Genomic DNA, 15,709 nt, shown 5'->3' on the forward strand with positions numbered 1-15,709 from the left:
ACTCATATTCTATTATTAGTTTTCCACTGCACACAAGAATTCTTGCTTTTACTATTGAACTTTAATACTGTCATGTCTCTGTGTGCCATAAGTTCTTAGTTTCAGACCATGATGATGCCAAGTTTTTGCTATTCTAACATTCCCTTTTTCATCTTTGTGTTTACAGAAAGGGGATCTATGATATTTTAACTCTGATCAAATGCAGATTTTTGTCTCCACTGCTTCAATTCTTTATCTAGGCTCTGTTGTTACATAAATCTTGAACAGAATTTGAGAAGTTCCCTTCTGGACACTGATCCTTTTCTCTTTACAACATCTCAGATCTGTTTTCAATCTAGGTCATCATTTTACTAGGTACACTCAACTCTATAATTCCCTCATCTCTCTGTCTCTTAGCAACTGGTGCTGTTGGCTGCCATTTCCAAACCATATCAAAATATTCTCTTGTATTGCTCGATTCCCTTCTCCATAATGGATGCTCTTCTCCATGAAGCATGTTGTTTTTTTGTCCTGTTGTTCTCCTGCTGCCACTTTTTATATGTTTAGAAAGATATTTTAGAGTAATGCTCAATGATAAATATAACTTTTATTTCTCCATTGTTAATCTGAATATGCCTGATAGATCTTAAAAAATCCGGAACTTTAACTGTTACTATAGATGAAAATTTCTAGATTTATACTTTACACTTCCCTTACAGATTAATGTTATTTCCTTTGATGGACTGCTTAAAATCTTTGCACTTGAATATGCAAGGCTTCTGCTTTCATGGGCAGCCATATGTCTACCCACAAAATCTAGTTCCAGCCTCAAGAGTGGTCATTGCGGACAGGGGTGATCTGGTAAACATTGTTTACTTGGACTTGCAAAAGGCTTTTGACAAAGTCCCTCACCAAACACTCCTGAGCAAACTTAGCAGTTATGGAATAAAAGGAGAGGTCCTCTTATAGATCAATAACTGATTAAAGAACAGAAATCAGACAGTAGGAATAAATGGTAAATTCTCCCAGTGTAGGGATGTAAACAGTGGGGTCCCACAGGGATCTGTTTTGGTATCAATGCTTTTCAACTTACTCATAAATGATCTGGAATTAGGTGTGAGCAGTGAAGTGGTCAAGTTTTCTGATGACACCAAATTATTTAGAGTGGTTAAAACAAAAAGCCCCTTCATGGATCACTGCCTTGTTGTGGCGAAGGGGCTCGCGTAACTCAGTGAAGCCATAAGCTATGCCGTGCAGGGCCACCCAAGACGGACAGGTCATGGCGGAGAGTTCTGACAAAATGTGGTCCACTGGAGAAGGAAATGGCAACCCACTCCAGTACTCTTGCCAAGAAAAGGCCGTGGAATGATTCACAAGGCTAAAAGATATGACACCGGATGATGAGCCCCTCAGATTGGAAGGTGTCCAATATACTACTGGGGAAGAGCAGAGGGAATTTCCAAGTAGCGCCAGAAAGAGTGAAGTGGCTGGGCCAAAGCCGAAAGGACACTCAGCTGTGGATGTGTCTGGTGGTGAAAAGGAAGTCCGATGCTGTAAAGAACAATATAGTTTAGGAACCTGGAATGTCAGATCAATGAATCAAGGAGAGCTGGAGGTGGTCAAACATGAGATGGCAAGATTGAACAGCAACATCTTGGGAATCAGCGAACTGAAATGGACAAGCATGGGCGAATTTAATTCAGGTGACCATCATATCTACTACTGTGGGCAAGAATCCCTTAGAAGAAATGGAGTAGCACTCATAGTCAACAAAAGGGTAGGAAAAGCAGTACTGGGGTACAATCTCAAAAACGATAGAATGATCTCAATACAAATCCAAGGCAAACCATTCAACACCACAGTAATTCAAGTCTATGCCCCAACCACTGAGGCCGAAGAAGCTGAGGTTGATCGGTTCTGTGAAGACCTACAACACCTTCTAGAACTAACACCAATAAAAGATGTCCTGTTCATCATAGGGGATTGGAATGCTAAAGTAGGAAGTCAAGAAGTCACCAGGATAACAGGCAAGCATGGCCTTGGTGTGCAAAATGAAGCAGGACAAAGGCTAATAGAGTTTTGCCAAGAGAACACGCTGATCATAGCAAACACTCTTTTCCAACAGCACAAGAGGCGACTCTACACATGGACATCACCAGATGGTCAATATCGAAATCAGATTGATTATGTCCTTTGCAGCCAAAGATGGAGAAGCTCTATACAGGCAGTAAAAACAAGACCTGGAGCTGACTGTGGCTCAGATCATGAGCTTCTTATCGCAAAATTTCGGCTTAAATTGAAGAACGTCGGGAAAACCACTAAACCATTCAGGTATGACCTAAATCATATCCCTTATGAATATATAGTGGAGGTGACGAATAGATTTAAGGGATTAGGCCTGATAGACAGAATGCCTGAGGAACTATGGACGGAGGTCCGTAACATTGTTCTGGAGGCAGCAACTCAATCCATTCTGAAGAAAAAGAAATGCAAGAAAGCAAAGTGGCTATCTGACGAAGCTTTACAAGCAGCTGAGGAAAGAAGGGAAGCAAAAAGCAAGGGAGAAAGGGGAAGATATATCCAACTGAATGCAGATTTCCACAGAATAGCAAGGAGAGACAAGAAGGCCTTCTTAAATGAACAATGCAAAGAAATTGAGGAAAACAATAGAATGGGAAAGACTAGAGATCTCTTCAAGAAAATCGGAGATCTCAAGGGAACGTTTTGTGCAAAGACGGGCATGATAAAGGACAAAGAAGGCAGGGACCTAACAGAAGCAGATGAGATTAAGAAGAGGTGGCAAGAATACACAGAAGAACTATACAGGACAGATCTTAATGTCCCTGATAGCCATGATAGTGCGGTCACTGAACTTGAGCTGGACGTCCTAGAGAGTGAGGTCAAGTGGGCCTTAGGAAGCATTACTAACAACAAAGCTAGTGGAGATGACAGTATTCCAGCTGAGGTATTTAAGATCCTAAAAGATGATGCTGTTAAAGTGCTGCACTCAATATGCCAACACATTTGGAACACTCAACAGTGGCCACAAGACTGGAAAAGGTCAGTTTACATTCCAATTCCAAAGAAGGGCAATGCCAAAGAATGTTCAAACTACCGTACAATTGCGCTCATTTCACATGCCAGCAAGGTTATGCTCAAAATCCTACAAGCTAGGCTTCATCAGTATGTGAACCGAGAACTACCGGAAGTACAAGCTGGATTTCGAAGAGGCAGAGGAACTAGAGACCAAATCGCCAACATTCACTGGATCATGGAGAAAGCAAGAGAATTCCAAAAAAAGTCTATTTCTGCTTCATTGACTACGCTAAAGCCTTTGATTGTGTGGACCATAACAAACTGTGGCAAATTGTTAAAGAGATGGGAGTACCAGACCACCTTACCTGTCTCCTGAGAAACCTGTACGAGGGTCAAGAAGCAACAGTAAGAACCGGACATGGAACAACCGATTGGTTCAAAGTTGGGAAAGGAGTACGACAAGGCTGTATATTGTCGCCCTGCTTATTTAATTTATATGCAGAGTACATCATGAGAAACGCCAGGTTGGATGAATCACAGGTCGGAATTAGGATTGCCGGGAGAATTATCAACAACCGCAGATATGCAGACGATACCAGCCTAATGGCGGAAAGCGAAGAGGATCTAAACAGCCTCTTGTTGAGGGTGAAAGTGGAGAGTGCAAAAGCTGGTTTGAAACTCAACATTAAAAAAACGAAGATCATGGCATCTGGCCCCATCACTTCCTGGCATATAGAAGGGGAAGAAATGGAAGCAGTGACAGATTTTATTTTCTTGGGCTCCAAGATCACCGCAGACGGTGACTGTAGCCATGAAATTATAAGACACTTGCTCCTTGGGAGGAAAGCTATGGCCAACCTAGACAGCATAGTAAGAAGCAGAGACATCACCTTGCCGACAAAGGTTTGTCTAATCAAAGCTATGGTTTCCCAGTAGCAACGTATGGCTGTGAGAGCTGGACTCTAAGGAAGGCTGAGCACTGAAGAATTGATGCTTTCGAACTGTGGTGCTGGAGAAGACTCTTCCGAGTCCCCTGGACTGCAAGGAGGTCAAATCAGTCCATCCTAAAGGAAATCAACCCTGAGTGCTCATTGGAAGGACAGATACTGAAGCTGAAGCGCAAATATTTTGGCCACCTAATGCGAAGAGAAAACTCCCTGGAAAAGACCCTGATGCTGGGAAAGATTGAAGGCAAAAGGAGAAGGGGACGGCAGAGGATGAGATGGCTAGATAGCATCACCGATGCAATGAATATGGACTTGAGCACACTCTGGTGGGGAGCGGAGGACAGGAAGGCCTGGCGTGCTATGGTCCATGGGGTCCCGAAGAGTCGGACACGACTGAATGACTGAACAACAACAAAAACAAAAAGGGATTGCGAAGAGCTCCGAAAGGATCTCTCCAAACTGGGTGAATGGGCATCTAAGTGGCAAATGCGGCTCAATGTAGGCAAGTGTAAAGTGATGCATGTTCAGGCAAAAAATCCTAACCAAGTATAAGCTGATGGGATCTGAGCTAGCAGTGACTGACCAAGAAAAAGACCTTGGGGTTGTGATGGATAGCTCGATGAAAATGTCGACCCAGTGTGCAGCTGCTGTGAACAGGGCAAATTCCACGTTAGGCATAATTAGGAAAGGAATTGAAAATAAAACTGCCAAGATCATCCCCTTATACAACTCTATGGTGTGACCACACTTAGAATACTGTGTATAGTTCTGGTCACCGCACGTAAAAAAGGACATTGTAGAATTGGAAAATGTGCAGAAAAGAGCAACTAAAATTATCAAGGTGCTGGAGCAACTCCTCTATGAGGAAAGTTACAACTTCTGGGGTTGTTTAGCTTATAGAAAAGGAGAGTAAGGGGAGACATGAGAGGTGTACAGTGTTATGCACAGTGTGGAGAAAGTGGATAGGGAGACATTTTTCTCCCTCTCTCATGATACCGGTACTTGGGGTCATCCCATGAAGCTGATTGGTGGGAGATTCAGGACAGATAAAAGGAAGTACTTCACACAGCACATGGTTAAACTATGGAATTCTCTACCACAAGATATAGCCTGGGTTCAGATGATGATGGGGGTAAAAGAAGCCATAGTGGCTTCTCCCCCTGCCCTCATACGTGACTGTGATTTACATAATTACCCATGATGCAGCATAGGTAGCTGTGTGGTCCAAACAGTGTGCTGTGGGGGTGGCTTCAGAACCCATGGCTTGTAGTAGGGGTTGTGGCATTGGTAAGAAGCCACACCTGCTGCGCACCAGGCTGGGTTTGGGCGACATGGCAACCTGGGGGTGGGGGGAGAAGCCATGATGACTTCTTTTTTCCCTGTGATCATCCAAACACCCCCATAGTGATGACCACCAATTTATATGGCTTTAAAAGGGGGCTAGGCAAATTCATGGAGGATAAGTCTATCAATGGCTACTAGTACTGATGGCTGTATGCTGCCTCCAGTATCATAGGCAGTATGCCTATGTACATTAGTTGCTGGGGAACATGGGCAGGAGGGTGCTGTTGCACTCATTTCCTGCTTGAGGTTTTCCCATGAGCAGCTGGTTGGCCACTGTGTGAACAGAATGTTGGACTAGTTGGACCCTTGGTCTGATCCAGCATGGCTGTTCTTATGTTCTTTCTTATCCTGACAAGAGGGGTCAGTTGTGTACTGCCTTGCTAAACTCACTTTTCTGACTTGCATCCTGTTGACGATCTAAACGTATTACCTTCCTTTCCAGAGCTATAAATTGCTTCCTTCCTATCTTTCCCTGAGGCTGGAGTTCAGGATATTTGCTTCAGTATCTAATTTGAAACTGTTTGAGATCTGCCAAAGCAGGAAATTTGCAACTCAGCCTAATTCATGTCTTTTGATTTTGTCTCTCCCCCAACCCCCTTGTGACCCAGGTCAGATGTAATGATTCTGGTCCTATAAACGAGGCTGCAGAACCTCAGGTCTGGGGAATCAGACCCTCCGGGGTACCCTTTCTCCCAACTACCCAATCTTTTGGTGGTTTCCTGGCTTTTGTGCAGTCTCCTTCCCATTCTAAAGGATTGAAATGCTTCTCCTATGGCTTAGTTACTGGCAGTTAGAGCTTTAAGCTGAAATATGCTGGTATTTTAACCCTATGCTTTTTGACCTGACCACCACTGGAATGCACCCCTTCCAGCTTCTCTGAAGTGGAATTTGTCCATCAGACTGAAAAGGTTCCCCACCCCAACCATGGTGTATCGTTTGCTTGGAAACAAGCCATGTCCCCTCACACTCCCTGTTCCTCCCCTTCCCTCTCCCCTTGTGTACCCAGCATTTCCAAAGCTATTTTGGTTTTTTAAATTAGTTTCCTGTGACATCCAAAGCAGGAAATCATGGTTTAAGGACCGACTCCAGACTAGGGTCCTGGTTTGCAGGGAGTAGAGATGTAAAATTTCCGGATATTTTGAGGCCATAGGAAAAAAACAAAACAGGGTTTTCACATTATTCTCTTGAAAAATGGAAAAATGAGCAATACTTATTTTTTCAGCACTTTTTACAGATCTAAAGTCACCTTGGTGCTTTAAGACAGCCTTCCCCAGTCTGGTGCCCTCCAGATATTTTGGACTTCAGCTCCCATCAGCCAGTGGTCAGGAATGTTGGGCACTGTGGTCCAAAATATCCAGAGGGCTCCAAGTTGGGGAGGGCTGGTTTAGGAACATAAAGCAGCGTTTCTGTTCCTAAAGTTATTTTATGTATGACTTATAATGATAATCTTATGAGCAAACTATTTTAAAACTTTTAAAAGTAAACTCAGTTTGTAGATTTGTAATTATTGCCTGAATAGATTAGAACAATGTTAAATGACTGCAAGAGCATCAGAAACACAGGACTCTATAGAACAAAACCCAAGCTGTCAAGAATGCACATTTACTGTCAAGAATGTACAGTGGTGACTCTACTCACATGTTGGGAAACTGAGCATAACTGTCTATCAGTAAAATATACTTTGAATCAATAATTTTAATAAGGAATAAAAGAACTATGCTGGGAATCTTACAGAAAGGATTAAAAATATTTTTCCCCATGGCTTCTTCATTTCCAGACATTTTACATCTCTAGTCTTTCTATAATTCTTATTATGTAGTTTTTAGAAATCTTTTTGCAGGGAGTAAAGGCTGGGTAACAATATATAAATACGTTGTCTTAAATTCTAAAAGAAAATATTTCATAATCCAAAGCTGTTCAGTTTTTCCAATTGCAGGGGGTGGGGGGACCCAAAATGGTCCTTGGAAAAAATGGGTTTTTATCCAAATTGTTCTGTTTTTTTTTTTCTGGGCCTTCACATCTCTAGTAGGGAGTCCTTAAAAATCAGTTTCCTGGTTCCGATATCATGGGAAACTGTGGTTTTTAAGAAACCAGGAAAGCTTTGCCAAAGCTGGGTGCACGAGGGGAGGAGGGAGCGGGAGGAAGAGGATGTGTGTGGGCACATGGCTCATTTCCAGACCCATAAACCATGATTTATTAGACCAGGGTCATTAAATATGAACTGCACCTGTGTGGCAAATGCTAAATTTCCCCTTCCTTTTATGTTGGATAGTCTGGAAATTGAGCGTTGTTTCCACTTCAGAGGAAGAACCAGGCAAATTGGGAGGGGAGTCTCTGAGAGCAAGGATGCATCCCTTTTCTCCCCTGTATTTCTTGTGCCAGGTCAGCATGAGAAACAGGTGCCTGTTAGCTCTTTGGAATTTAGTACAAAAGTTAGCATGCCAAGATCCTTGTTTGCAGGGAACTCAGTGGTGTCTGCCTTTGATTGTTTCCTTTGTCTCCCCTAGTTAGCTGCTTCTAGTGTCACAGACTTCACTAGGCAGCACAGTTTGTCCCAATGCTATCTCTTCTTCTGTCCATTCCCCACTTAATAACGATATTCAGAGTTCCCAACGGTGCACACAATGGCATGCACCAATACTGCTGCACTAGCATCCCAAATAAGCCAAGCCCATGATGCTATGTCACATCTTAGTTAAAATCACAGTTTAATGTTGTGCTACCAAGTATTTTGTGCATAAATATCCTCCATTTTGCAGTGACTGACAAGCCTTTGAGGTGGTATATATAGCAGTACATAAGCCTTTGAGGTGGTATATATAAAGAATCCTTCCTTGACACGCCTTATCTGGCTCCGCTTGTAGTTGTGTAACAGGTACATCCCCACACACAGACATGGTGTTCTCCTTTCTTTTTCCCGTCAACATGACATCATGGATCTGTTTGCAACATTGCTATGACAGAGCACTACAGAGTGTGGTGCTGTATTGGTTGACCTAAACAAGGTAATTAAGATAGGCATCTTTTGAAATGAAATCACGTAGATTTCTAAATATATTGAGCGTTTGCGTATTTGTGCCTGTACATAAGGTATATTAAAGAAATGGACAGTGACCTTATTTCTGCATTTTCTGCCTGATTTGGGTTTGGCATCACAGCTACAGTCATCAAACTTTTACCAAAGCAAAGTTGCCTCCTCTCTGTTTTTTAAAAATATAAAAATATCTGCATGTCACAAACCAGCTTGTTTGCATCCCATTAATATTCTGAAGTAGCATTTTGATACGTTTCTTGTCCTTTTAATAAAATAAATTGTCTGCTCAGATGTTCTTAAAAGTTATATTTTTTCATATGGATTCCTGGTATTTGCTATGGCTCCTTCTGCCTTCACCCCCTGATGAGGTAGATTGCTCTGACATTCATTGTTTCATTTTTGAAAACAAATAATGACTTATTATTTCCTTTGCTCTCCTGGTACATTATGTGAGTGCTGCTTACTGTTGATTTGCTCTTAAGGTATGCTAAAATACATTTTAACCTTTAGCTACATCCTTATTTCCCCTTTCAATTCATTTCATCATATTACATCTCTGGTTGTTGTTTTACTAGAATTTTCTTTTGCTAATTTGTGTGGGCTTTCTTGGGCTCTCATGAAGTACAATGTCCTTGTCTTTTCTTTCCACAAAATTGGTTTGCGTGCCCATTCAATTAAATTTCCTCCCAGTGCCCAACCTACCATCAGGCAGGGTGGGGCAGGTGGCTAACTTGGTGCTACCATTAAAGGACAGAAAATGGTCAATAACTGAAAAAAAAACAGCCACCAAAGAGTCTTGTGGTACCTTAAGCACTAAGAAATGTATTAGGGCATAAGCTTTCATGGACTACAGTTCACTTCATCAGATGCATGAATTGTTAGACTGAGTTATGGGTACAGCACTTTTTAAAATCCCCTTCCCACCAACCATAGGTTGGATCCAGGTTTAGGTGTGTTCAACTGGACTGGTGGAAGTAGATGTCCCTGTCCTTCCTCCCCATATCAGCCCCTCCAGCCCCCTGAAAATGCTACAGGGGAGAGGGTCAGGGGAACCCTACTGAATAGGATGAACTGTGGTACTGGGGGACAGGAGGATTGATCCCTGAAAATCGGGCAAAGGCAACTTCTGTAAGCAGAGCCCTTCTTCTTGGATACAGGCAGATCCATATGTGTGTGTGTGTGTGTGTGTGTGTGTGTATATATATATATATATATATATGTATGTAACTCAGGGTATCACTTTGTGCATGTGATGAAGTGGACAGCAGCCCACGAAAGCTTATCTGCAATAATAAAGGAGGATGTGTCTGTCTGTCAGTGCCATAGCTCCAAGGCCATGAGACCTAAACACCTAAAACATGGCATGCATAATAAGGGAAGCCCAGGGGTGTGCAACTCAAAGTTATTTGTTTGTTTTTTAATCCATTGATTAATATTAATTTAAATGTGTCCATGTGTTTGAAGCCTGCAATATCATCTTCGGTCACTTGGTGGCAGGCTTCCCTAAGTAGAGTATAACTTTGCAGTTGAGGTAGGTTGAAGCCTGGAAAGGGGGGACAGTTTGAGGGACAGAGTTATACAGCTGCCCCCTTCCTGCCACTGTAGGGCAGTCCCCCTAAGGGTAATGGAGTGAGCAGACCCTTCAAGGGACCATAGAGGTGCACAGGGCAGGGGCTGTGCCTAGGGGTGTCAGCAGTTGTGGATTTACTCATGCACAATTTGTCCATTTCTGATAGCTGTGTAACTTTGTTTGAAGGTTTTGCTGTTTCAGACTAAGGACAATTCCAACCTGTGCAAAGCTGGGTCCATTCACTAGTGCCATAACACTTTTGTTAGTCTTTAAGGTGCCTTAAGATCCTTTTTTAGCTGCAACAAACACAGCGACCCTTTGGAAATTGTTTCAATTATTGGCGTTATTTTTTAACCCCATAGCGGACACCATTTGAGCTTCTTTCCTCAGGCACCAAAATGGCTTGGCCATTTTAAAAATTTCTTCTTCTACCACTACTGCCACTTCTACTACTAATGCTGCTACTTTTATATTTACAAGTTCAGATCTTATGCTCTGTGTTTCAAAACAGAAGTCCAAATTGTCAAGCTTAGCTTCCTAAAAATTTTAATCCTGTGTCCAACTCCCTTTGGCTTCCCTTCACTTCTGATCTGTAATTCTCTGTTATTTGGAAGTGGGGAGAGTTACAACATTGCCTTGACAGCAGATCAGACCATCTTTCCAGGAGGAAAACATGAAACAAGATATGTGGTCTTAATAAGTGATATTTAATTGAAAACTAAAAATACGTTTCATATGCTATACATTTCTTGTGCTGCAGTTTTTACAAAGAAACAAAGGAGGTCAATGTAATGAGCTAAACCACAAGGCACAATTGGGTTATGAAATATGCACAGAAAATAATATTTTATTTAAATTGTAGTTGCAATCCTGAACTCATTAAAATGAGTGCCACTTCAATCTTTTATGTGTCACACAAGTTATTAAAATACAAAGGAGAGTACCATTTACATCACAGGTGCAGAATCTCAGACCCGGCTCGCTTGGGGTCCCAGTCTAGCTGATGTTCCCTAGATGGACATGCCCCTTAAGTCCTACAACTATTTGCATTCTTCAGTCAACCATGCTGGCTGGGAAATGCTAGGAGTTGTAGGATCTTTTTCTGTCTAAACATGCGTAGGATTGCGCCCTTAAGTAGAAGGCAGAAGTGAGGTCTGAGCTCCAAAACACAAAATCATGCTCTGAACCCAAATAAAGATGTTGCTGGAGGAAGGCTTTTTCCTTTGCAACATGCTAGCCTCCCAGTTTAAAAATAATTTAGGGAGCAATCCTTTGGCCACTAGACACTGTCTAGAGGGCCATAGGATATGCTCTTTTCCGGGAAATCAATACTATAAGTCATGAAAACACGCTCAAAGCAACAGCAGAGTCAAATGCTTGTTTAAAGAGAAATGTCTTCATGTGCTGTTAGAACACAGATAAAGAGGAAGATGCCCCAAACTCTTGGGACAGGGAATTCCACATGTGGGGCATTGCCACCAAGAAATCCCTCTTGGATGTTGCCATCAGCCATGCCTCTGAAGGCAACAGCACATACAAGCAGCTGATCTTAAAGGATGGGCAGGTTCTCGTGGGAGGAATCGGTCCTCCAAGTAAATGGGTCCCAAGCCATTTAAGGCTTTAAAGGAGATGACTGGCAGCTTAAATTGCACTGGCATCCAGTGCAGCTGATATAATAAAGAGGTAATGTGGTTTGTCCCGGCACTTTGCCCCAGTCAAAATTCTTGCAGCAGCATTCTGCAGTTGTTGAAGTTTGATTTGGAGAAGGAGAAAGAAGGCCCAGGTATGGACAAACATGCTCTACCGATCTTTGAACTCCTAAAATGTCCTCTACTGTTGTTGCAGGCCATGTCTGATGGTTTGTCAGATCTCCCTAGATGGTATGGAATAAAGGAAATGCAAGCCAATTGGCTTGGGGACTGCGTTGGATGTTATTTTGAGTTTATGTTAAAGGTGAGCCCTTCCTTAGCAATTGCTAAAAATTACAATGATATTTCTCATAAAGTACTACAAGTGGCTAAAAGCTGCTAGAATATAACTAGAGATGTTAGAAATCACACATGGGTTGTAGGTGGAGCAGAGTGCTCTGAACGGAGTACTTTGGAGTATAATCATATGAATAATATACCCATTTGAGTACTGCTGACTTGGGGGTCAATGCAGATGTAACACAGCCCAGTCTCCTAAGCACAGTGAAGAAATCAGGAGTGCCAGTGGGAATACACCCCTCCCTTTCATTGTTGGGAGCTACCCATGATGCAGTGTTGCATCAGCATTTTCACTAACCTTAGTTGGTTACAAACTACAGTTAGTAATCATAACTAGAAAATTTATAAACCATGGTTTGAGCTAACCATGGTTACTGAGAATGTTGATAGAGAAGTAACACTGCATTGTGGTTAGCTCAGAAAATGAAAGAGGGGGATTTCTTCATGAGAGGAAAGGAGCTTGCAGGATAATGTGGCAGTGGCAGATGTATACAAGATAAATAGTATTAAATGTCTTTTGTAAGACTTTGCCATTCATTTGTATATAGGACATTTGTATGTATATATTCCAGGGATGGGCAGCTTGTGGCCCCTCCAAATGTTTTGGCCGTCAACTCCCATCATAACTCACCTTTGGCTATGTTGGCAAGGAAGGATGAGAGTTGTAGGCCAAAACATCTGGAGGACCACAGCCTGCCCACCCCTGGTATATACAAGTGTTCATGCCACAATAAAATTGTTAATCTTTAAGGTACTAAATGCATGTTTATATTTATCTTGCTCCTATTTTTTCTGACATATTTGTCTATCACCTACTTCTTATGACAGCTTAATTGGGTATACATTGTATGGCACTAGGCCTATGCAGTTCATTGCTTAAATGAACCAAAATGGCAATTCCTAAGGACATATTTCAGTGACTAGTATCTGCTTAATCAACCTCTTCCAAAACATATTGAAATCAGTACAGCACGTTCAGTGAGGTTTTGGAATCTTTAGGTTGGGAACATTGTCTCTAACCAAGACTATTCAGAAAAAAAAATTCTTTTAGCTTTCTGCCTGTGGCTGCAGTCCAAAACACACTAATGAACATAGCTGGACTTACTTCTGAGTAAGCATGCATAGGATTGCACTGAAATTATTGGCCTGGCTTGGGTGTAATGCTAAGCCATAGAGGGCTTTTTTAGCCATAGTTTCTTGAACAAGGCAGGATCTAGCTCATAGACAAACAAATCAGTTTATTTCACCTAACGTTGATTTGTTATGATCTACCCTGCCTCTTCTGTAAATGTCCAGCTGATATACCAAAGCCTTCTGTATTGCCCGAGGACTGGTAAAGCATCACTGCATCATCAGTTCTCTTATGATTGGTTGGCTGCAGAAATGGGGTGGGAACCATGAAGGCTCTTTTAAGGCCAACTTTGGCATGCCCTTGCTTCCCAAGGAAGGCTTAACCAGCCTTATTTCTTAACTCTTTTCTCCTGAACAAATGTCCTTCCCCCTGAGACCATTATTTCAATAGAGACACACAAGGTTTTTAAAGTACTAAATCTTCACTGGTGAGCAAGGAGAGTGACAGATGATAGAGCAATAACTGGAGTCCAGGGTTAGAATATAAAAGATGAGTGGATTGTTGCAGAAACTGAGTTTAGAAGGAAGTAAATGGGTGATGATTGGGGAGGCTTTTAGGTGAAATTGCATTTGTATCTGTTGCACTGTTTGTATAGCTTGAAGATGTGCTTTTAACAGATACCCCTCCTTAGATATGGGTGAAAGTGTTCATGGTCCCGTTAAAAGAAAGGCAGCTACAGAACTAGGTAGCTGAGCTGGAAAGGGAGAGCTTGTCTGTGAGGAGGTGGGCGGGGAAAAGAGCCTGTTGCTAAGCAGAGAGAGGCAGAGATCTGTGAAAACACCAGAGTCTCTTAAGCGGCATAAGTGGTTCCATTTTCAAGCCACTCTTCCCTCGTGCCTCTGTAGCCAGATGAGCAGTGGGGGCAGAGCAACGCAACAAACTAGGATTAAACCAGGATACTGACTTTGAATGTAACAATAAACCACTGTTAACACAACCCAAGATTCACAAACCAATGTCAAAATGTTTATGATCCTAGTTTGTTGGTCCCAAACTATGATTAGAGAGCCTGGTCAAGTCTGGACTTACAAACAAACCAGAATTAGCTTAAACAAACTATTTAGCTTTATATGGCCATTGTGTTCTCAGAATATGGCACATCAAACAGAAGGGGTTCTGAATATGGTCTCTGTGTTTGCAGCTTTCTTAAGTGGATGGAGTCTTTAAATGTGCATGTAAGTGGAAATGTTGTCCTGGAGAAAGTTACAGTAACAGTTTCCTTGTTTTTTGTCAGATCAATAACAAACCAACAGGAGAGAAGATAGCGGCCTATGCATATGCACCTGAAGCCATATATGGCTCATCCCACTTATATATCTTATCTAACCACAGACTGTTACATGGAAATAGCTGTCTAAAGGAAGTCTTCCAGAAGGAGCTCATCCCGGACAAAGGTGATTTTTTCCCCCTTGTATCTTTTTGTTCTAGTAGTGCTTGATTTACTAGGGCAGATAGTTGTTTCTGTAGCCTAACACTGACAGCTTTGAGCAAGATGGGTCAATCCACATGTAATAGTTTTCTAACATGGGAGCATGCCTGTCAAAAGATAGGCACAAATATATAGCCCGAATCATAACAAATATTTCAGGGCTGGTGGCCTGAATTCGAGGCAAAAAGGCTGGATGCCACAGAGTACATGGGCGGGTGCAAAGGGGAGGCAGGCAGGCAGGCAGGTGTGCAGAGTACAGCAGCAGGCCAGTCTTATCTGTAAAGGCAAGATGCTTAGAGAAGCCAGGCCAGAACATGAGGCCTCAGCGGATCAGGTTCGTCACCTGAACACCAGCGAGTTTGGTTTGTCACCTGAACACCAGCGAGCTACATGATCTCCTTCCAACCAAAACAACAAGGAATCTGTGGCATCTTAAAAGTTTATAACGTCAAGGCACTCAGCCTACCAAAACATCAGACCCAGAAATCATTTTTTTTAATTAAGCACTGAAAATACAATATTTATGTGAAAAACAGGCCAGAATGACATTTGTAAACTAGTCCAATAATGATTTCCATATCAAGAGATTGATTTGATGTGCTATGTAACCACAAAGTAAGTAATGTGAATCTATTTGTATGGGCTTAGAACTGCAAAACAGTAAGACAGTAATCCTGACAACAGGAGTAGCAGCAAACAGGGAAAATAGGGAAATGTGTTCCTGTCTTTGGGACAAGATGCATGTTTTAAAATAGTCCTATAGAAGTCTGTTCCTAAACCCAGACAGACAACTACAGAAACGAGACACATAATAATTGTGTAAATTTACCCTCTTCCTCAGCTGAAAGAAGTATAGGATTTTTTTTAAAAATCTCATTATGTGCTAATTTTTTTAAAATCCTATTTATTTACGTACATATTTCTTTGTTTCATTTAAGAAATTTCTTACCCACTTTTCATTATGAAATAATCCCAAAGCAGAGTACGAACAATAAAACACAGTAAAAATAATACAACATTGACCAAAAATATAATCAAACAAAGGGGAACAGTAACAGATACATAATAGTTTACATGAAGCAGCAAAAGAGAAGAGAGGAAAGTCTAAACAAAAGCCTGGGTAAACAAATAGGTCTTTAGCTGGCGCCAAACACTTGTAGGACTTGGTACCATCCGTATATGAGTGGGGGAAGGAGTTCCACGGTTGGGATGCTTGTATTGGCTGCTTAGTGCACATCATGTTTCTCACC

At 41.9% G+C, this 15,709-nt stretch overlaps 1 protein-coding gene across 5 annotated transcripts in view; it reads left to right on the forward strand.

Moving 5' to 3' along the window:
- LARS2 (leucyl-tRNA synthetase 2, mitochondrial) overlaps positions 1-15,709 on the forward strand; it is a 101,756-nt gene that overhangs the window by 42,553 nt on the left and 43,494 nt on the right. For all 5 annotated transcript variants that reach the window (XM_084858119.1, XM_084858121.1, XM_084858123.1 and 2 more), the window contains 2 exons: positions 11,756-11,863; positions 14,265-14,424. In XM_084858119.1, the coding sequence (XP_084714245.1) occupies positions 11,756-11,863; positions 14,265-14,424 (268 nt within the window). The remainder of the gene's footprint in view (positions 1-11,755; positions 11,864-14,264; positions 14,425-15,709) is intronic.

Source organism: Heloderma suspectum, chromosome 5, assembly GCF_057233095.1.
Source record: "Heloderma suspectum isolate Gila_16-S chromosome 5, 16-S_ref, whole genome shotgun sequence".
In the NCBI taxonomy this organism is placed as follows: Eukaryota; Metazoa; Chordata; class Lepidosauria; order Squamata; family Helodermatidae; genus Heloderma; species Heloderma suspectum.